Source organism: Orussus abietinus, unplaced genomic scaffold, assembly GCF_000612105.2.
Source record: "Orussus abietinus isolate OABI.00-Male unplaced genomic scaffold, Oabi_2.0 scaffold38, whole genome shotgun sequence".
NCBI classification, from domain to species: domain Eukaryota; kingdom Metazoa; phylum Arthropoda; class Insecta; order Hymenoptera; family Orussidae; genus Orussus; species Orussus abietinus.
In genome coordinates this window covers 901,530-925,085 of record NW_019395221.1, presented here as the reverse complement: position 1 = coordinate 925,085, position 23,556 = coordinate 901,530, and the positions used below count along the sequence as shown (strand labels likewise).

General features: G+C 37.3%; 4 protein-coding genes across 4 annotated transcripts in view; 2 read left to right on the top strand and 2 right to left on the bottom strand.

Annotated features, from left to right (window-relative positions):
* Nucleotides 1–4,921, top strand: part of LOC105703449 (protein pinocchio) — a 52,779-nt gene extending 47,858 nt beyond the window's left edge. Inside the window, exons 4-6 of the mRNA XM_012431866.2 lie at nt 917–1,048; nt 2,620–2,749; nt 2,884–4,921. Coding sequence (XP_012287289.1) covers nt 917–1,048; nt 2,620–2,749; nt 2,884–2,994 — 373 coding nt within the window. The 3' untranslated portion in view covers nt 2,995–4,921. The remainder of the gene's footprint in view (nt 1–916; nt 1,049–2,619; nt 2,750–2,883) is intronic.
* An 890-nt stretch (nt 4,922–5,811) lies between these two features.
* Nucleotides 5,812–13,286, bottom strand: LOC105703441 (succinate dehydrogenase [ubiquinone] flavoprotein subunit, mitochondrial). Its single transcript, XM_012431852.2, has 9 exons — nt 12,911–13,286; nt 11,401–11,827; nt 8,740–9,138; nt 8,493–8,661; nt 8,255–8,421; nt 7,917–8,143; nt 7,374–7,518; nt 6,996–7,300; nt 5,812–6,839 (listed from the first exon to the last, which is right to left on the bottom strand). The coding sequence occupies exons 1-9, from the start codon at nt 12,989–12,991 to the stop codon at nt 6,753–6,755; spliced, it is 2,007 nt and encodes a 668-aa protein (XP_012287275.1). The 5' UTR covers nt 12,992–13,286; the 3' UTR covers nt 5,812–6,752.
* Nucleotides 11,776–18,646, bottom strand: LOC105696144 (succinate dehydrogenase [ubiquinone] flavoprotein subunit, mitochondrial). The gene is made up of 11 exons (XM_023433693.1): nt 18,343–18,646; nt 17,757–18,043; nt 17,382–17,520; nt 17,108–17,276; nt 16,838–17,033; nt 16,242–16,439; nt 15,936–16,130; nt 15,474–15,617; nt 15,258–15,368; nt 13,737–15,157; nt 11,776–11,827 (listed from the first exon to the last, which is right to left on the bottom strand). The coding sequence occupies exons 1-10, from the start codon at nt 18,641–18,643 to the stop codon at nt 15,071–15,073; spliced, it is 1,827 nt and encodes a 608-aa protein (XP_023289461.1). The 5' UTR covers nt 18,644–18,646; the 3' UTR covers nt 11,776–11,827; nt 13,737–15,070.
* A 938-nt stretch (nt 18,647–19,584) lies between these two features.
* Nucleotides 19,585–23,186, top strand: LOC105703540 (FK506-binding protein 15). The gene is made up of 12 exons (XM_023433695.1): nt 19,585–19,798; nt 19,923–20,016; nt 20,330–20,482; nt 20,571–21,090; nt 21,217–21,426; nt 21,510–21,545; nt 21,841–22,032; nt 22,100–22,282; nt 22,340–22,571; nt 22,649–22,935; nt 22,993–23,082; nt 23,130–23,186. The coding sequence occupies exons 2-12, from the start codon at nt 19,946–19,948 to the stop codon at nt 23,184–23,186; spliced, it is 2,031 nt and encodes a 676-aa protein (XP_023289463.1). The 5' UTR covers nt 19,585–19,798; nt 19,923–19,945.
* Nucleotides 23,187–23,556: the final 370 nt, after the last annotated feature.

Sequence of the window (23,556 nt, the reverse complement as noted above, 5' to 3'; positions counted from 1 at the left end):
AACGTCGCCATCTGTGACGTTTAGCTGCAACTAAATCTTTGCTCTAAAAACACGTGTTAGCCACGGTACAAGCCAGCACTCTCGATCGTCGGTGAAAGTATTTTTCACATTTTCCCATCGGACTCTGTAATATTTCATTTCTATGGTATTCTAAATTATTCGAGCTAGGTTCTGAAACTCTTCACTTTCGATTCCAATCCCTCAAGAAACGTGAAACATCGAAAACGTGCCCGGACCACGCCATGTTGGTTCTAGTCCATGATAAGTAAATCAATTTTGGATGAAAAATTAAATTTCATGTGTTTTGGGACTTACTTTAGGGCCTCCATATTCACGTGGTAAAAATTGAAACGAATCGGTACACCCAATTCGGAGAATACTTTCCCCAACGATTCGACTTCTCAGATATGTACAGGCTGACCCTTTCATATTCTCTTAAGGAGATTAATGAGCAACGTGTACGATTCAACTTTCGTAAGAATGCTTTCCCGTATGTAGACTTTCGTCTGGTGGATAAGAAAACTGACGGGGTGCCGAAAACATCTGATAGGAACGTTTCGTTTATGCGGTACGTTTAACGTCGACTTACTGCACAATGGAAGCTTGATATCAATGTATGACAAACCTGCGCCGTTATTCGAACCCTTGTGAGGCATTCTCTTGAAGGCTGAAATTTGTGTGACCACCAGACTTTATCGTTATCACGTGGACGTCGGATGACTCTCGTCTCAGTACTGGTTACAGAAATGTACGTTACGTAAGCGCGGAAACTCACCCGCGGCTCGTCGGGTGTCGTCTGCGGGATTCTCACGAAAATTCTCAGCTGCTTCGGTAGATGCCTATTACAACAATTAGAATCCGCTTGAAAGGACTAATCGACTCTCAATGTAAGTTTGTTTTACTTTTCCGGTTACAGGAGCAACGTATCCTTGTCCTGCCACAGTCTGTGCGGAAGCGTTGACGATGGGCTCCAGGGTTCTCATCCTCAGTACCAAGACACCATCTTGACCATCGAGGAGCTACGTGCCCAGCTCAACTCCTGCTTTACGTATGTTTCACTCCGATCTTGATACATAAATTACTTCTCGAAACCCCGGTAATCGAATGAAAGCTATAAGGAAATGAAAAATACCGTTGAAAAGTAGAACTATATACTTCTACTGCTTCATTATTTATAAAGGAAAAAGTATAAAGGTATGTTTTCATTACTTGAAGGTTTAAACAATGGAAACGAGACGCTGCCAACACGGATTTTGTTTCTCATTCCATAGCTACATTTTACAGCTTTATACATGAAAATAATGCTCCAACTTGAAACGAAGCAATGTCGGACGAAAAGTCTAATATACATCTGTAGGGAATTTAATAACAATTCCCTGATAATTAGTTACAAGTGAATGGCTGTACTTTATTATTTTCAAATAGCTCTAAAGTCAAGCGTAGGTTGCGATACGTCTCGTAAGAGAGTCGATTAATCGAATGAATCCTCGATCCTTCTTTCTTCGGGATCTGGTCCCGCGTCGTTTCCCAAGGGTCATCCTCGCCCTCGCGTTGTCTAGGTCTTCCTAAAAGCAGGATGGGAGTGACCCAGCCCAAAGGAGAAGGAATGTACCTTCATGTCGAACTTTCGTATAGCTTTCGTTCGCCGGGGTTCAATTACTCGACCGTCCGTCGGTGACCTCTCTGATTCGGTCTCTCGACGAGTTGGGACAAATGAAAAACGGAAGGAAAAGGAGTCGACGGGAATGCAATAAAGTGCCCTCTGAATTTCCGGTAGAAATGGCGAGACGGGTGAGACGGCTCGCGAACGGTTGCTTCGCGAATTCGAGACTTCTTCGAGATTCGATTGGATATTCGAGCCTCTAAACGCGAGCAAATTGAGTCCACCCCGTCGCGCGGAGATAACGCCGCGCAGGCGCGCGCGAGCCGCTCTACTTTGCCGATTCGCGGACGCATACGCTGCATCATGCCGAGTTGCACAACCGGCGAATGTGCACAAGAGGCACAATGGAATCCGGTGCGATCCAGAGAAGCGGGCCGATTGAATCGTTCCGCTTCGACCGACGATAGTACGAGGATGGGAGAAAAAGAAATCAATTTATTAACGTTCGATGACGCTTGTCCCGTGCATTGTGCTCGTTGCCTTGGTCGACTCGGGGACTGGTGGGACAATTTTTCACGGGACCGCGATCGATGGATAGAGCGGCTGCTTTTATTTTCCTCATCCCTGACGGGGCGAAAATCAATGCCCGATATCCGTTGGATCGAGCCATAATTGCCCCCGCGATTTCGACGTTTATTTCCCGAGATAACGAGAGACGTCCCGTGATTTTGCCCGAGGATGCGTCATCGTGCAATTTATATATGTGCCTTCGACGCCTCTTCGGGCCAGTTGCCGTAGCGATGGCGAAGTTCGATTATCGGGAATCGGTCCAAGCGGACTCGCGTCGTTTCGTATAAATTCTGTCTCGGCTCTTTAAATGCCGTCCGTTTTTCGAGCAGGCGAGAGGCGACGAAAAGGTTTTTTAAAGTCTCTTGGCGGATACGGTCTTTGGAAGCAGCAGGCAATGGCTAGGCCGATCGTTGATGTAGTTATTAACCTGATTCGATTTATTTCAGGTGCGGAGTGTCGTGGAGCGAAGAACACGTCTCGCTGGACTGCAGCGAGTGCGGTGGTTATTCTCTTCAGAGACCGTGCCCCTTGTGCGACGGACGTTGTCACACGTCATGGAAACGGGATCTTACCATGGTAAGTCTCGTACCGAGTACTCGAATATAACGAGCGATTTTCGGGAGACCCGTGTCAATTTTGTGTAGACAATTGACACGTTTTGGTGTTTCCGTGCGAGGAGTTGATCGCAATGTCTTTCTGTTCACTAATAGTCCCATGCCAGCGGTAAGGCACGGTGGATCGGCGAATGCGGTTTAAGCTGCGGCCCGTCCTTGGATGAATCTTTGGTGCCTGCGTTGGAAAAATTACGAGCCACCTCGTGAGCAGAGCCCGTCACCGATGGCGCGGCTGCAACCATGCACAAGACTTAACCATCACCATCCATCAGTGTGTCATTTGCCACCCATCATCGTGCATATCCATACGAATGAATGCGAACCTGTCCTTAAGGCGAGAAAAGCTCTCGGCGAGCGAGGCGGGAGGAATGAGAGAGGCGGCGCCACGTCGTCGTCGGTTTTCGTAAAGTCCACATCGTTGATTGCTAGATTTAATTAGAGCGAATACGTCATTCTACGTCGCCTTCGTCGCGTCGTCCTGATCACCGCTACCACCAAAGGATCTGAATGTGCAACGTCCAAGGGTGGACTCACCGAATATGTTAATGGACAACTGCATACTGGACTAAGCGGAAATTGCAACAGGGCGGTTTCGTTTGATTATCGACCAATATTCTGGCAATGGCTCCAAATCACCAGGAATTAGGCAAGGGAGAACGCTAGGCTTTGTCCCCTTCCGAGAAAATGGTCCCCCTTTCCAGATCTTTACGCCAAAGTCACTGAAGAGGTAACAACATTTACAAGGTGTGCTCAACAAATTATCAGTGGTCGACTGGACAGCGAGATATAAATTACGATTCTCCTTCGAAGATTTCGTCAATTGTAATCAACTTTTGATCAGCGGTTCTGAATCGGCGAGGATTACGCGAAGAAAGACATATCTATCGGTCATCGGTTCCATTCTCATTTGAGTGAGTTACACACACACACACAGACACACACACGCAACATACACCCACACCTACACCTACACCTTGCGTGACATCGCTGAGGAAAGTAGAATATTAGAGGGAAGTACAGGGGATCCACGGTGTGTATAAGTTACTATCGGATACATTCGTTATTAGGAGGTCGTCAACCAACTCGTTAGCGTTATGTCGATGACTCTTGAACAAACACCGAAAAAAGCCATCCAAGTATCAAATCCTACTTCTGAATTCTTGACAACTCGGTTACATGCAAAAATTTATTCAGACTCGTTCATTCTCGATAATGTCAACCGTGATTGTAGTTGCTAGTTCGCGAGCAATTTAGGAATAATATAAGTCATCAGCGCGAAGATACGAGTATGCGGTTTGGATAAATTTTTGACCCTCCTCTGCTCATGACATCAGAGATCGTTGGCGACCCCGAATCACTTTTTTGCGAGATTTGAAACATATTGCATTGGCCTCCGGAGACCAGGATATGTTTTTATGTTAATGTGAACTTTAGAGTATAAGTTAAAGCGATAAAACAGCCGATCGACGAATCGAAGAACTGCATTGTAAGGCAGACCGAACAATTTGGATTGTAAAACCAATTTTGAAAGTAGTTGAATAGTTTTTTTTTTTTTCGGAAATTAATCGGACAGTGATATTATTCATACTAAAAAGTCTCGAAATTCAGAAACAGTGCTGTTTTGTGCGATTCGAAAATTATACGCTACCTTCTCATATAATTTCTTTGATTTGATCGATATATTTCGGCGTTAAGCAGAGCCAAACTGAGATCAAGTGAAATCAAAGACATGAAAATGGCGAGAATTTGTTAGGAAGACAAAATATCTAGTGTAAGTGTTTTTAGCTAACGCGAAATGACTTAAAGAAGCATTTATGTCGACGAGAAATAAGATCCTGAATTTATATATCATTACTTCAGCGATTTTGTCAATTCATTTGTAGGCCTATCACAACCGACAGACAATTTCGGCCGACACATGTTCCATTGCGCGGAATTCATACTCATCCGAAATTCATCGCCATTTAAGTTAAAAGTAATTGTAAAACTTTCCGAAGTATTATCTCAAGACAGATCTTAGTTGTATCGCTCTAGAATTTTTCTTCGGTTGTAATTTTTATTTAATCTCTCTGTAAAATTATTATTTATGACCATATGCTTTGAAATTATGGGCTTAATAAATAATATTTGTCAATTGTGCGTTTCCTTTTCAGAAATGAAATTCTGTAGTTGGCACTTCCTACCTTTATAACGCTTTATTGATTTCTCGAGGTCGTATCGTATTTACATAATACAAATTCAGGGAACATTGTTCAAAATGCGTAACCAATAATCACGTGTACTCAAATTGTACTTTGAGCTTTCACATCCTAAGAAGTATGTAACAATTTGGTTACGAGTAAAATTAGTCAATAAGACCTATAACGAACCAGCAACATAACAGTCTTAAACCTTGATAACGTGATTTCGTGAAAAAGTTGATTATTCGTCATAGAATACTAGGCTTGTTTACTATCATGCAACTAAAACTGCACGCAAAACATCATTTGAATGTGATATTCTCAATAGGTATGTTATGGTATCTTCTAGAAACCACTCAAGTGCAAAGGTTGAACTAAGTTCAAGGAAACCAGGTACATAAATTAAAAAAATATATAAAGGCTACAAATATGCAGTTTTATAATGTTTAAGAAGAATACTGAAGATTTTAGTCGATGTTCGAGTACCCTCATTTTTTGAGCAAAATGTTTTATATGGTAACAACACTTTTAAATGTGTTAGAATTTACAATGAATTTAATTAATTCTGTTTTTTAAATATTCAAATATTAATCATTCTTGCAGCCCAAACCAATACTCGCACATTAATGCAATTATTTCTATGAACTTCCTTTAATACTTTCACAGAGTATGTGATAGCTCCATTTATTAGACCGGGCTAGTGATGAACAGTAAAAGCAGAAATAAATACAACCTTTCATTCAAAATCGTTGCATTTGCACCGTCCAGAACAAGTGATTATCAAAAAGTTCTTTCAAAAAGAGTCTAAAGTCACAATTCATTTACAATAAATTAAGAAAATATATTTCAAACATACCAATCCTGTTGAATTTACTTAAACCAACATTTTTAACACTTTAGTGATACGAGAGTAATTACAGTTCTTCAGCACTGAGGCGTATATATCACATGTGAACAATACAAATCACCCGCAAATTCAGTCCTGTTTTGACAGTTTTTTTTTTGTGATTTTGGAATAAAATTACAGGTGCTGCGCAATTTTTAACAGCACAGGTGTGTCGGCTTATGCCGATAGTACAAATCTATATAATGCCATTGTCGACGCGGCTTCTTTTATTTGGTGACTTACTTTTGTTCCAATAGTCTGGTTGGTAAACTCCGAAACATCAATACGACAATTTCCTCTACAATTCGTACGTAAAAAAGCTATTTACATGCATCAAACGGAAAGTGGTGCTACCACGATGATATAATAATTAACGAATAAAATTGAACTTAAGTACTTCGTTTCTTTGATGAGATATTATCATTGCAGTCAAAGGAAACGAATCGGTGTTATTTTTTTACGAATGAAATTCTTCCGAAAATCAATTTGATCATCTTAATCTCTAGTATTACTTTACGTAATGATGGTATTGCTTTTTGGAGATCGGTCAGGTTTCTTCCTTCCTTTGCTCTCTTCCTCTTTCTTAATGTCACTGTTGTTAACAGTCTCGGCACCAGCATTCTACGACGACAACTATTCGTGCTCGCTGAATTCGCAAGCTATGACAAGAATAGACTTTGGTGTATGCTAGGGATGAAAGTAATAAATTAAAATGATTCTCGTTAGTTGTAGAAAAGCAAAATTAGAAATTAAACAATTTCTGTTTGGTAATAATACTCGAGGTACGACTGATTCTGGGGATTAGTAAGTGATAGGCTGGGATCTGTTATGAGAAGAGTAGGGTTGGGTGTACGAACAGACTTTTGAGGTAGAACCGCAATTATTTGTAATAAATAGATCTAGTAGGAACGAATCGCTGGTGGAACCGTTGCGCATTCCTGTGTGTCGAGTGTCTCGTCTATCACCGCTCGATAACTGATGCACACCTAAAAGCACAGAGAAAAACAATCGCCTTAAAAGCAGATCATTTAAGCACTTAACACCAAGGTTAACCAATTCGGTCAAGGGGATCACGATGTATTATAAGTTAATTTCATGGTAACCTTTGAACCCGAAGATCTTTTGTTAATTTAGTTTCTCACCTCTCCAGTCTGGGGGTTAATTTTGGTAAGAGTATGTTTTCTCCAATGTTGATCTACGGGTCGCTTTTGTTGTCCCTCCAAGGGTTTGCTATAATCATATTCATCAATTCTATCCTTAAAATCTTCACGCGCATGAGCTCCGCGACTCTCTTTTCTGTTTTCTGCGCCATAAATTGTTTGCAACGCATTCAACATTAAATTCTGCAACTCTAATGTTTCGATCAGATCAGAATTCCATATTAAACTCCGATCGGATATTTTGAGATCGTTCAAACTCTTGTATAATTCCGACATCTTTTTACAACCTATAAACAATGTAATATAGGAAAATTATGCTTGCGTTTTTGTTGACTGGATATACCTTAAGAATAATTTTACCTTCTTGTAAGGTTTCTGCCATTCTAAAAACAGCGGCATGTGTTTGCATAGTTTTTTGCATTGTTAATCTTAACTGCGCCGTGGGAACAGAACCATTCGCATGTCTAATTCGATCCAAATTCGCAATAGTCGCCTCTCCTGCATTCTGCATAATATTAATGAAAAATATAAACGGTTGATAATATTTATGGACAAAAATTGCCTACAAGCTTGCATAGAAAATTCTACGTTAATATTTACTATGTTACTTAATTAGAATTCGACTTTTCATCATATTGCATTTTTCTTGTATAACTCATTTTCATTTGTAAATGCTAATTAGATACGCTAATGATGAAAAATACTTTCTTTAGTTTATTACACCGCAACTTATGGAGTGAATAAAAATCAAGTAACACAATATGCCACGTTTAGTTGCTTAAGAATTTCTAATTTATGTCATTTTATCTGTGTGTAAATGTTGTGTAATTGACCCTACAACTGCAAATGAAAGTTGTTTCTTGTTACCCGCTGCATGTGAAAATGTACGTACTAAATACTTACAGGACTCAATTTTCCAATTGTTTCACCCGGTTTATTTTCACGTGCAATTGTCTTTGCACATGCGCGACCGAATACCACAAGATCGAGCAGCGAATTAGCTCCAAGTCGATTTGCACCATGAACAGATGCACATGCCGATTCACCGCATGCATACAATCCTTTTACAACTATATCTTGATTATTCTCGTTTATCAAGACTTGGCCCTTATAATTTGTCGGAATACCACCTGTAACGATACATATATATTATTGTACACTGAGAGGGTGTGTAAAAAAAAAAACGATTCTTTAACGATTTTTTGTAGTGACCAATAACAGTCAATAAAAGTGTGACACACCCATATTATAGTGCACTGTTGGCAGCACAGGGATTGGTTCTCGCGTGACATCCACTCCAGCAAAGATCATTGCAGTTTCGGAGATGCCGGGTAGTCTAGCGGCTAACTGTTCAGGTGGCAAGTGATGTAACTGCAGGTAAATATGATCTTTCTCTGGACCGACACCTCTGGGATAGAAAATAGCGTGGAAGAATAGGCGCATTTGCGAAGAAATTAAAATCATCAATCATCGTTTTACCTGCCTTCCCGAATTTCCATGGTCATAGACCTCGAGACGACGTCTCGAGAAGCTAGATCCTTAGCAACTGGTGCATACCGTTCCATAAATCTCTCGCCTTCGCTGTTAATCAAGTAACCACCTTCTCCTCTACTCCCTTCTGTGATAAGGCACCCGGCTCCGTAAATTCCTGCAAAATGTGTATATTACTTGACTACATTTACTGTATATTTATTACACATTTCAAATATTGAATATCAATTGGTACCTGTTGGGTGGAACTGTACAAATTCAAGATCCTGATTGAGAAGATTGGCTCTCGAGACCATAGCGGTACCATCACCGGTACACGTATGCGCAGAAGTACAAGAAAAGTATGCACGTCCGTAACCACCCGTAGCTAATACGGTATTTTTCGCATGAAATCGGTGAATCGTGCCATCTTCGAGACAAAGCGCTAATACTCCTCGGCATTCGCCGTTTTCCATAATTAAATCCAAAGCAAAATATTCAACAAAGTAGTTGCAGTCGTAACTGAGAGACTCTCCGTACAGGGTGTGCAGCAAAGAATGACCCGTTCTATCAGCAACGCAGCAACATCTGTGGGCTTGACCACCCTTGCCAAACTTCAGCGACTGTCCACCAAAGGCGCGTTGGTATATTTTACCTACAAATAATTCCATTCGTTAATTGCTTCTTCATTATACTTCTTTAAAATGAATTAATATTCAATTAAGTATAATATTTTCGGACCTTACCTCAACACATCAAGAGTAATGTACCAAACGTACGATTATCGATTGAAAAAAACAAATAGGTCATGATCGTAATAACGAAACGAACAGAAATATAACGTGTTCAAGGTTTCGCAGCATTAGTCGAGGAAAAGTACACCTTGACGTTTTATGACTTGTATACAATACATAATGCTACGAAACACGCTCTCTACATACTGAGTGCGCCACGTTATTCCTTGCGGTAAAATAGGTAGAGAAACGGCATTTAATGAAGTGTAATTTTTTATCACATGTGTTACTTAAGAGTATTTTTCGAAATGTTCAATTTGATATTTAACGTCGATTTTATAATCATGAATTAAATCACACGAAGTGTGGTTTCATGTGAAAAATAAATCATTTCGTCCACCGTGATCACCTTCTCTTGTCGTTTAAATATTTACTTAAATCACACAGGCAATGACCAAAAAAAGTGAATGCAGCGAAGTCATTTAAACAACTCTAACTTCACAAAACTTGCAATCGTAGCAACGAATAATTTCATCGAATATCGACGCTCTCGTGGAATAACTTATTTTCACGTGCTTTTCTATAATTCCTATCTTCTATTTCTTTCCTTAATCAATTTGTCCAAGCAGATAACTTGAGGAGAACGACGTAAAAGTATGAATAATGGTTAAGAAATTGTAGTTCATTAAAGTTACGTAAAAATTATGGAGCCAGGTAAAGCTGGACAAATGCACAGTAATAACGACTCCGGCACCGGAGGTCAAGAAAACACGCAAGATAAAGCTGCACATTCAAACGCTCAACATCGAAGGACCGGACAAACGGATCTTAACCACAAATTAAAGCAACCTAAGTAAGAATTCGGAAGTTTCCTTGAATAGTTTACATTACTGATTAGCAAATGCGTGTCTAGAACTAACTCTCGGCCTAGCTCGTCCCAACAACGCCAAACTTTGGTTCGATCACGATCCAGATCACTACTGAACACATGGAAAAGCACAAATCCTTTTATCAATTTTATGCAAGACTTTAGAAAGGTTGGTTCTATGAAGGCATAGAGTATTTTTAAATATTATTTAAGAATATGCCTCGAAATCGATAGGAACATACCGGGATAAAAAGTACACAAGTGTTTCGGATGGGAGGTGGTCAGTGGCGAAAAATGTCACAAGACGAAAAACAGCCCTACGTTGATGCTGCTAACAATATTAAGAAACAAAATCAAAAAGCTAATACCAATCAACTTGAAAAGAAGTCAGTTCCTAATAATAGTCAGAGTAAATCTGTGAAGCAAAATAAACCAAGAACTCGAATGGAGCAGTTAACTCAAAAGCAAAATCAGGTAATCTTACTCAGAAAAAATTAGAATAAGGTACCCAGTGAACATAAGAGTGATATAAAAGAGTTATGTGACATGATTACCATAGCAAGTCAGATAAGTCAGACAGTAATTTACATAATTTATTGGTATTATATGCATAACTGCATCTAAAATATGTACACCAACATGTGATATGTTATCTAAATTTATGGTAAACATATCTCTTATTTTTACTACTTTTTATTTTTTTTACTAAGTATATGGGAGTAGTGTTATATTATATATTCAGGTTTAATTGATCCATCTGATAATTCAGCAAAGACGACCGTAATAAAATTGTATAATGGAAACATTTAATATAGTATAGATGTGCAAATTAGTCCCCATTGTTTCTGGTAACACTTGTTTTCTTCCTATAATTTAAATTAATGAGGTAACCAATAATTTAGATAAGAAAACAAGATGAAAAAAAGCAAGAAACAAGTGATTCCGAATCTGACACTGGAACATCAGAAACAGCTCGGACAGTGACAAATGACGATAGCGAGAATACTTTCAGGGACTCGGATTGAATCATTAAGTGCCTTATCCAGATATTAATGCAATTTATCAAGAATTTTACGATAAGGAATATACTTATTGTCATTGCTTAAAAACTGTCTAATCCATATTCTGACAAATGTACTCTCAGTTCTGTACTTGTTTACCATTACTGTGTTATGTATGACGTGTTATTATTAAAAAACTTGATTAATACGTTGCTGAGAAGCAGATGTAATTTTAAAACAATATACTGAACTATTACAGTGACTTATATCTCTTATGTTTAATAAATAATAAGTTTGATTATTATTATACATACCGTCATTGGTTCGGCTGAATGGCATCCCACAATTCTCTAACTCGATAACAGCCTTTGGAGCTTCACGAGTCATGTAATGAATGGCATCTTGATCTCCAAGCCAATCAGATCCTTTGACAGTGTCGTACATGTGCCATTGCCAATTATCTTCTTCCATATTTCCCAATGCGGCATTTATACCACCTTGAGCAGCCACGGTATGAGATCTTGTTGGAAACAATTTTGTAACAACAGCGGTTTTAAAACCTTCTGCTACTAATCCATATGCTGCTCGGAGACCAGCTCCTCCTGCTCCGACGACAACAGCATCATAAGTGTGATCTACTACTGGATACTCCTTAGAAATAGCTTCGGACACTTTTGCTGCTTTTCCATCGGGAGTGTAATGAAACTGGCGAGTAGCAATTGAGGATAATCCTAACTTATTCTGGAACAGTAAAAAGTGTTAATATTTATTAACACTTCGATCCTAACAGATATATAGTACCTATTAGTTATGTGCGGACTGTACCTCTTTTAATTATAAGATCAGTTTTAAGTCCATTAAAGAATTACTGAATCGTTTAATTTTCTTGTTGGACACAAATAATACGTTTTAGGAAAATTATCAACAAAATTATTAAAAATCATTCCAATACAAGGTCAACTTAAAAATGGTATAATATTTATATAAAGAAAATCATTGAAGCAAAAAAATGGAAATTAATAACAAAACACGTAGATTGGAGATTGCCAAAAATTAAAAGTAATATATATGCAAGCACAATATAATGACATGGATATTCAAGACACAACAGAGATCATTGTACAAGGATTTAGGATTAAAATATCACAGTAAATGAAAAGAGAATATTGGTACTAAACTACAAAGAAATTCTAGTAATTCATTGAGTAAATGCCTACAATCATTGATTTAAACTATACTTTTCATTAGTCATTTTCTACTGTAATGAACATTTACTAAACCATATGCCAGACATTTTATCTGAGTATAGTCCAATCAAAGATTTCAAAGTGCAAAAGAAAGTTACTAAATCACCTTGCGTCTTTATACGCAATCGTAACGTGTTTAAATCCGCAAGAGACGAATTAGATAACGGATTGGCAACCAGCTTATGACTCGTGATATAGCGTACATTCTATAAATGTCCGATTGCGAGTGAAACGAGCAAGAAATTAAAAGATAAACGAGAAATTTGAGGACAAAAATCATAAAATATCACCGTACAGAAATTGCTGGTTCATTGAAGAGAACGATTTACTTAAAAACACATCAAACATTTTCGAGCCATTGGATGCTATCTCGCAGAAAGTAAATCGCGATAGAAGCAGGGAAACGCTGCTCTCGAGTTAAAAAAAAAAAGAAACCATGGGAAAGGCGCGAATATCGGCGTTCGCAAGGATATATTGGCTTTAGGACGATTCAAAATATGGGGTGGAATTACGTAACCCTACCGGACGTTCACGGGGAAAAGGTGCATCCGTCTTTCTCGGCGAGGAACCAACTTACATAACTGAAAAAGTGTCTCACTCGCGTTGCCGACGGCAAGTTCCTTGCCAAGGTGTACGAAACCTTAAGTATTCCGCTCATGACGTTTTCTTTGACTGTTGGTAGTCAGAATTCGGTTCGCCGCGTCAAATGCGGAAAGAACTCTCCTGACTAACCCCGAACTTCGTTCGCGCTCACTCGCGCCGACTCGCGCGCACTTCTCGTACGGCAACGTGAACACAGCGGAGGTCAGCGAAGGTACCGACCGGCATCGACTACGGACTAGCGTGGACTGCCAGACCTGAGATCACTTGTGCCAACCATCCCAATTTGTGCGTCAACGAAAATCGCACAACCGCTAACAGACTTCTCTATGGATTTTCGAAGTCTTGCATAAAAGGACGCCGAAACTCGACGTAACGTCAAAGAGCATTGTATTAAAGAAAAATTGTAGTAACGGAAAAACATATTTAATCAAGTTTAGCGTGACCGAAGGATTATCGTGAAGTGAGATATGAACTCTCCGAGCGCTTCAAATATTTGTCGCGACCTGAGCGTTAGGTTGGCAGACATGCGAAGATATGGTCACGTGACTCGGAGGGATAGATAGGTGAAAGATCCTGTATATCCAAGCTCAGATGAGCTAAATTTATGAGTTACGCGAAGAAATGTGAAACTATTGAGAGATTCTTGGTAATCAGGGAAACTCGAAGGATCAGCTGATTCTAACCGCAGTGGCGGCGATTATTGATCTACGGGAAGGCGGGCGAAACGGCCGTGTTACTTTGCGACTGATAAGCGATGTTTACCGACATGGTGTTCAACGCGGGAAGATTAAAATACTCACCCCTCGGAATGGCAGTGACGTATTGCATGATTCGAATGCCCTGCGTGTTATTCAACATGAGAGAAAGCAAATGTTTTGGAGGATTTTAAGTAAACTGCATGTATCAAGGGAGAATTTCGTTTTCTGTAAGATCTTCTGTAAGGTCATTTACACCTTTATTTGCGGCGAGATGCTCAGTCGAGCGTGATGGGTTTCGCACTCGCTAAAAATGCCACAAAGTGGTTACGTAGAGGGGATGATGGCGTGGCACTTAAGCTGATCTCCCATTGGTCGATGCTCCGTGGTTAGTCGGAACCGGTGGAATTGACCTTCGCTTACTGTTAGAGCCATGACGACCCACCGGCCCCGTACACGGATCCAAGGCGATTCGCCCATTGCGGATAGTTTTGAAGTGAGTTTTAGTTCTCTAGAAATTTTTGTATAAAAGACGTAGCAATGTACTTATGGGTTAATATAAAATATAAAAATAAAGGAAATCATTACTTCACGTTTTTATTTATCAATTGCTCGTTGCTCGCTTGCGTTTTGATAATCTCGTGAATATGATTGAACATAAAGTTACATCAATTTTACACTATATCTTTTGCGGTCTGACGATTGAACTTTCATTTGTCTTTAAGAGACCTTATTCAAGCAGTAAAGGAGTAACGCGCGAATACATTAGACCATTTAAACAAAACATACCGTATACCATTGGTCTACTTGGCTACTGTCTGTATTTTCTTTATAGGCAAATTAGTTTGTAGAGCTACAAATATGCGTTCTGTTGGATGACCAGTTATAGCCGTGGTTTAGACAAATCAATGCAGATAATAAAAATAGTAGCGACAGTCGATAAAGTTTGATTGTGTAAGATTCACTAACGCAACCGTATCCGTACTCTGGGGATTGCGATCGAATTGCACTTTCTGCAGATGGCATAAATAACGCTTTAAAATGTGTTGTACGCTACAATTGTTTGCACGTTCCACGACTGATTTGTTCCATTATATTTTGTGTATTTGCAAAACATTCGACTTTAATCATTGATCATATGATAACCTTACTGGCAGACTTAACTGGTAGAACTAGTTATGACTGCATAATATATTAAATGATAAGTTTTTTTCAGGTCAGCGTATATTAAATGCTGTATTTGTTACCAATGGGAGTCGCAAAAGTCTCTGGGATTACATATTTTCATTTGACTTCAATTTGGTTTCGTAACAACTATCGTAAAAAATCCGGGAGGTTTTTATGCTTCTTTTTATACTGTACATGTCCAGTTCTTTCCTGCAGGCGTAGTGTCCTCGATGGCTCGTAGAAACTGATTTTCTTTACATTACGATGTTATTTCAGTAGGTTCGAATAGATGGAGGGACATGTTGCGCTTCGCTTTCGTCTAAAGTTGTGTCTATTACTGGGCGGTAAGAGATGCACATCTGTCAAAGAGATAAAAGAAATAAAACTAGTATTTTTTTTTTGTTAATGCATTGTGGTACTTCGGCTGTAACAAAAATGAGACATTTTTAAATAACTTACGGAACCATTTTCAAAGGCCCAGGAGAGTGTGTGCTTACGCCAATGCTCGGTGTACGGTCGTTTCGTCTGACCTTCTAGTGGCTTTGTGTAATCATATTCATCTATTCGGTCCTGTTCGGAAACGTATTTTTATTTCCAAATACTGGTTTTAATTTCTAGTAATTTGTGATAACACATAACGGGTCCGGTAAAGAATCAATGTTCTTTTTAACATACTTTAAAGTCGTCTCTAGAATGAGCGCCTCTGGATTCTTTCCGGTTCTCCGCTGAGTACACTATGTGCATGCAGCAAAGCATCAAGTTTTGCAATTCAAGAGCTTCTATTAACTCCGAATTCCAAATCAGTGAATTATCTTGCACCTGAAAGTGTTTTAAGAACTCCAAAATAAACTTTGCGTTCTGCTTGATAAAATGTAAACATATGATAAAACTGGAAAATTTGCGAAAAAAAAATACGGAAAGAGCGCCACCTTTTATATGGCTTAAAAAGTGTATAAAATGTCATGACGTGTCAATAGTTAGAACCGTTTCCAATGTTTTACACAGAGATTGTGTAAATCACTGAATTCCATAAAAAGTTTCACATTCGATTTCATTAATGACTGAGGTCGATTGAATCAGTAAGAAATTAATGACTTAGTCCTATCTGCAATGGAAAGTGCAATTACTTTAACGTACACATATTTCCGGTAAATCGCAAGTGTACAGCCGAGTTATCTCCCGGCATCCGCGTTGCAAAATGTCGCACGTACGAAAGACACCGCAATATTTCTGCATTGTGCGTTGCATTTCATCCCGCAGATCCGCTACCAATGTCGAACCGCTTGCATAGCGTGTTGCATCGAAACGACATATTGCCTGTTCTGCAATGTCCTAATTGATTTATAAGTTTGGTTTTTACCCATTGAGATAAAATGGTAATCAAGTAGATAAGTGACTGTTAGTTGGTTCAATTAGATAAAAAATCCAGTAGTCTTTCATTACCGGATCGAGATCATCGTGTCGTTCTCCAGGACGAGTTGTACAATCGATATTATCGGCAACTGCGGTACCAAATACAACAATTTCCAAAAGGCTATTGGCACCCAATCGGTTAGCTCCGTGGACGGATGCACATGCGGTTTCGCCTGCAGCCCAAAGTCCATCTACTGGAAGATCTTCCTCGTTCTCTCGAGTCAAAACCTAAAAAATAGTCATGAATCTACATGCTTGAACAAAATCATATTCTTAATAATTTGCAGTCCGTAGTACGAAGTTGTCTATAATGCTCGTTGGCTCAAGCAAATTGATTTTATGATGCAGGTCGCACTTTTTTTGGCCATAAATGGATATCAATATGAAAGCTTCTGTTAATACTAGTTTTTTAGTTTGCTTTCACCATAAAATTAAGGTTCTATAATCACGACGGTTCCGTGCTGTCGGTGGGCTGCAAAGTATTAACATACATTATAAACAATATTTATATTTCGATATATTTTATAGCATATGCCATCATGGTTGTACTACAGTTGTGTGGAAGATATAAAAAAGGTTTAATGCATGCCCGAAAAAAAAAAAGTAAACCATATGATTTCGCTCACCTGTGCCCGCCAATTTGTTGGAATACCACCCATATTGTAGTGCACAGTCGGAACAACAGGAATTGGTTCTTTTTCGCAGTTTACTCCAGCGAAGACCCACGCTAGATGCGCTATACCAGGTAATTTAGTACGTATCGTTTCTGCAGGTAAATGTTGTAACTGCAGATGGATATGATCCTTCTTTGGGCCAACTCCCCTGAGAAAACATACAGATAGTTTCAATATTACAAATAAAGTAATAACATTGTTTTTTCAAGCAAGCATTCTTACCGTCCTTCAAATATCTCGACCGTAATTGCACGTGACACTACGTCGCGTGATGCTAGATCTTTAGCATTAGGCGCGTATTTCTCCATGAAAAATTCTCCTCTTGAGTTTACCAATTTTCCACCTTCCCCTCTGCTGCCTTCCGTGACAAGTACACCAGTTCCATAAATGCCTAAGTCAAAGCGATGAAGGTGACGAAAGTAATTCTATTTTTTTAAGAAATTCTCCGCTTTTTGGAAAGTTCATCGAATCTTGTGAATGTAATACAAGTACAAACCAGTGGGATGAAATTGAACAAACTCCATGTCTTGGAGAGGTAGTCCTGCTCTAGAAGCCATGGCCATTCCATCTCCAGTACAGGTGTGAGCTGCGGTACAGGAGAAAAAACACCGTTCTGCACCGCCTGTTGCTAGAATCTGCAAAAGGAAACCTGGGTTGTAGATCTCCATCATTATTTCAAATATTCATCAGCAGACGACATTTGTACTTGGAAACGAACCATAACGGATAACAAATTCCAAGTTTCAAAACACTCGTTTATATTATTTAAAAGTATTTCTTCTAAGATCGGATTGTAATTGGTATCAAAGTACATTAATATCTTTTTCTTAGTCTATTAAACCGTCTACTTGGCATTTATAAGATCATCTACCGTATGATGGGCTTTAAAGCGATGCATCTTTCCAGTTTCTAACTCCAGAGCTAAAACTCCTTTGCAGCAACGACCGTGAATCAATAAATCCAGAGCATAGTATTCGATGAAATAGTGAACATCATGGCGGAGACTTTGACCGTAGAGGGTGTGGAGAATAGCATGTCCCGTTCTATCAGAAACCGCGCAAGTTCTGTGCGCTTGGCCACCTTTTCCGAATTGTAAAGACTGGCCACCGAATGCTCGTTGATAAATTTTTCCCTCCTGAGTTCTGCTAAATGGGCAACCTAAGGCAAAATTCATTATTTTCATTTAAAAATCATTGAGAATGAGTGTTAGCCTAAACAAATATATGTTAATACTTCGTTTAAAGGACTAATTGCAAAGAAGTATGCCATGCAGTTCTGACTAAAATGGCATGTCATTTAAATAATTTAAAATAATCTGAAAGAAAACCGTTACCACTAATTGGGTCAATCCATAAAGTTGTAGAATAAATAAAGTATTTTAGTGAAATTTAGTGGAATGTGCGATTCCTATTCCGTCGCGTTTGCAATTCTATTTAATAATTTCATTTAATAATAACCATAATTTTCTAATTCGAAGACTGCTCTGGGTGCTTCTCTAGTGAGAAAGTGTATGGCGTCTTGATCGCCCAACCAATCAGACCCTTTCACCGTGTCGTACATGTGAAACAACCAATTATCGGGCTCATAATTACTGATAGCGGCATTAATGCCACCTTGGGCTGCCACTGTATGCGATCTTGTAGGGAAGAGTTTTGTCACCACTGCCACGCGAAAGCCTTTGCTACCTAATCCGAGAGCTGCCCTTAATCCTGCGCCACCAGCACCCACGATAACGCAGTCATAACAATGATCTACCATGGGATAACTCTGGTATACAAATCAATACAAATTATTCATATGTTTTATAAAATTGAAGTTGTTTATCTATTCTATTTAATTTTTATTCAAGAACCTCACCTCGATATGAGGAAATATAATCGGTTTGAATTACGTACGTTATTATCTTTTATGGCGCATTGGCCTCTGTCACCTGAGCTGATGTTCACGTGTACATTCCGAAAAGTATAGGTTGGCGGATTTCCACGAATTGCGGCTCTCTGAATTATAAAATTTGTAGACATTTAGATAAAATCATTTATTAAAGCGAGTTTTAGCCTTACCAAGATGTTTCGCGTGGTCAGTCGCTGCTTTAGACGACTTATTAAGGCCATTGAGTTTGAAATTTTAAACATCTGTCAGGTTACTGAACAGTTCTTTGATGGGCATTGAATGAAAGGGTTAACGTTTTCATTTGTTGACACAAGAAGATCAAGAGATGTGTAAATTAATACACGATACCATCATATGGGTGTTATTTTACTAGAAAAGTTTATTAGTTTTATAAGTGCAAAAGGAAATATAATTAGATTATGCAAGGGAATAATGAAATTGACGCCATTAATTTAAAAGTTACTGTAGAGAAACATGTAATTTTAACGAGTTTCTCGCTCAAAAATGTATTTGGCTCGAAACTCTATCGAGTTTCTTGATGAAGACATAGTTCTAAACAAATTAGATTTGCTAACGAAGTGCAGTGATTCGCTTAATGCAGGCTAATTATTTTAAATTCTCCGTATTTATATTCATTGTTTTTATTTATTTTTCCTTCATGATTTTAACATTTGTCATAAATTTTTTACTATTTGATATGTAGGGGCGAGATTAAAATGTTGAAATGAATCACTTACCCTGCCCTCTTTCGGAAATATTTGCAACTACTTCCAGAGTTCACTTTCAGCACTCAGATGGTAACTATTATACTGTATCGCTAACAACATAAAGAGGTTTCGCACGAATAATGGAGTAGATTCTGATTGTTGAATCTGTAGAAAACTACGTTTCTAACACCTTCAATATGTGACATGTTCTTACCGTGTAAAATGAAATTGTGTCTAGAAAGATAAACGGTTAATGTACATATGTATGTACATATTTATGGACCTATACAATAACCAAAGAATATACGTTTCAAAGGTGCGAGTTTCTTATAAAATTGTAAGTCTATTGCAGATACTGGTAATAAACAATCTCAGAAGACAATGTTTTCTGTAAATTATCGGAGCAACTTCTTATAATATTTCTGGTACTTTCAAAGCAGTAATTGTGCATCACTATTGAAGGATGAATCAGCTGCCGAATATGACAAGATTTCTGAAAGAAGACGATGATACAGATTTTACACCCTCTGCAGGGTATGCTAATTAGTTTTGTTTAAATCTCTATGCTAATAAAACATAAATAATATATTATTGATATATGATAGCAAAATACTTTTACAATATTATAGGTATGTGAATAAATTGATTTATAGGTTTTATCATATTTAACACATTCAGTGCCGAAACAAATGATGAGTACACTGTCGTAAACCGACTGTGGGGCGTATACGTCCAAAACGGCATGGAACGTGTTAAGTATACTTAAGTTATTTATTTAAGAGAGGTACAAATGTCATAGGCAATTTTGCATTCTGCTTCTTGTAAAGTATATTTGCATTAATTGCAGTTCAAATTTAGCTGCTATTTTTGGTTCAAAGCAAAAAAAGGACCATGATATGCAAGTTCCACAAAAAAGGCAGTCCACGGAGTCTTCTGCACAAACTAGACCATTCCCAAAACCAGAAGTTATTCTAGCAAAGGCGGTACATGCATATAAATTGTAAGTATATATTTCGAATTATGATAATATGTGTAGTTAATAATCATTGAATATTAATGAAATTTAGCTTACATTAATTGCATTCTAGATCACATGGCCATTACAAATCAGTTGGAAAACTGGGTATTGCTTTGATTGGAAATGAATTAGCAAAAGACTTTCAATTAATATTATACAAAGGCCAGCAGAATCATATATCTTTTGCTAATATTGTGCCTGATTTTTCATATACTGTGCAACCTAATAATTATTCAACTTATTATGATAAGAACAGAGATAACTGGTCCATTTTATTTGAAAACAATGAAGCATGCCAAGAATTTGCAAGGGAGGTATGCTTGTCTAAATACTTCTCAAGGAAAGAAAGAAGGGATGACATAGAAATGTATCAAGATTTAATAATCACTGACAAAGATGTCATTGTAAATGATGGAGATAAAATTTCAATTAGCTATGCTGTTTCTACAGATATTGCACAACCCATCAAAATGCAGAACACTCCATTGCAAATTGTTATCGAAATGTCGGCGCAAAATAACTGGGAGAAATTACTTTTAGGTATGAGCAAGAATCAGAAAAAGTTTATAATCATTCCTCCTTGCAAGCAGGTAAATTATGATAATAAACTGTAAACGCCAGATAGACAATATTCAGAAGATAGTACAATGATTTAGGTAGAAATTATTTACCTGTTAAATGCTACATTGTAAGGGAATGTTTTGAAATATATATAGGTGGGCCTTGGTCCTGGATTTCCAAAAGATAGAGATATTGCTTTAGAAGTTACATTAATGGATATATTACCAAAGGAAGATTCTCTCACATCCCAAATATCTGCTTCTCCAAGTGGCACAACATCAATTTTGTCAAGAATAGCAGAAATGAAACAGTCAATGCTTCCTAAATTGCCTATATCTGCATCAACAGACTCTGATGACACTGAAGTAAAGAACTATTTCTTAACGACTAATTTATTAGATTTATAAATTTTAGAGAATATTCATTAAATATGTATTTTCAATTTCAGGATGAAGTACAGCGTAAATCATTTCCATCGCAAAGGGTAACTATTTAATAAATTTTTAACCAGTCTTATTAAAACTGTATTTAACATTCTGCATATCATTATAAATAGATTCATGAATTATTATTAATAGTGAGAAGTGTATTCCATTTTTTGACGTTCATTTTACAAATTTAGAAAAGTCTTATGAAGGATTAAGGAAATGTTCACTGAAATCGTTTGAAGATATAAAAAGTACAGCTAGTACAAATATATTACATTACATGTTTATATACAACTATATATAACATATTTTATTGGGACAATCAAATATCAGTTTACTAATATTTGTTAGATAGAACCGCTAGAATTACCAATACAGAAAAGGCACTCTCGTTTAAATGAAAAGCTTTCGAAGCTACTGCAGCATAAAGTACAGGAAAGATCAAATCCTGTAGATATAGAATCGGATACATCTACTGTTGCTCATCGAGCTTTAATTTCAACTCAACATGTGTCATCACAGTGGCCTACAAGTCAAATCCAGGTATTACAAAAAACATGCTTGTGCCCAATTCAAGATAGTTGACTACTTTTTGTTTAAAATATTACAGCCACAATATGTAAATGTCAATGGTCAATTGTATCCTATGCAGCAGCATTCAATTGCTCAACCGATAACAGCAGGATTGGATCCAACTTTAAATATATTCTTATCAGAAACAAGAACACAAAATGCTGAAATTCGAATGGGAATGTCCAAAATTGCAGATAATGTTCAGAAACTTCTTGACAAGGTACAATTTTTCCATCTCAAATACCTTACAGGTGACTCAGAGATCTCTTTCTTACAGTTTCATGATCTTGAAATGCAACATGCTTTATCTCCAACAAGTGAGAAAAATATGGAAAATACACTAAAGTTGTTACTTCATACGAAAATTTCTGAAAGTAAAAATGATGATAATGAATTTTCAAGAAATGCATCTTCCAGTAAAACTCTTTCTAGCGAAGATTTATCCATGTTAAATCTTCAGTTAAAGAAAACAGTACAGACTTTGAAGGATGAATTAGAACAAACAAATGGTATGTTAACATTTAAAGTTTATGCTTTGTTTTATACTCTTCGAACGTTCAGTATAGTTTCAATAAAACTATTTCAGAATCAGTAGTTAACTATATACAACGTTATAAAGATATTGAAAAGGAAAAAAATAGTATAGAAGAAACAAATATTCAGTTGAGTGAAACGATTAAGCAGCTTAAGTTGTCATTAGAAGATAAACAGAATTTGCTTGAGAAGATGACAACAGACCTTAAAACAAATAAAGATCTTGCAGATAATTATCAGAAACAAGTAACTGATATGACAAGAAAAATTGCTGAACTAAATTCTGCATGTTCATCATTGAAGAATAGTTTATCAGCCGTTAATGATAGGGAAAGCAATGTAAGTTTTACAAGTTTAATTATTTGATAAAAAAGAAAATGAATATGTACATTTCAGGGTAATGAAAAATCCAGGGAAATAAAGAAAATTATGAATGAAACGTATCAAACATTGTTAGCTGCATTCACAGAAAACTCTTATTCNTATGTATTTATACACTCATTTTCACATTTTAGGTTTTTAATACACTTGAGGCACCACCTCCTATACCACCTCTGGATTTGGATCCTGAGAGCGAATGGAGATCGTAACAAACATATATGTAAAATGTTTTTAGCTAATATATTGTACATCAACAAAAAAAAAATATATGTAATTACAATAATAGTGCAATTACAATATAAAACCCACTGTTACTTCTGATATAGCAATTTTTATAAAAGTGTTTTACATTCTCCTAGTAAGAATTTTGAGAAGTAAATAAAAATGGAAACTATTCAATAATTAACCATTCAATTATTTGCACTGTTAATAATTAAAATCATTATACCATTAGTACAAGCATTGTTCAATTTAAAATATTTAAAGGAAATAAAAATTTTTTTAATATAATCATTAATTTTCATTTTAAGAATTTTGTTACAATTATATCATAATAACGAGAAATGACAAATTGATTAT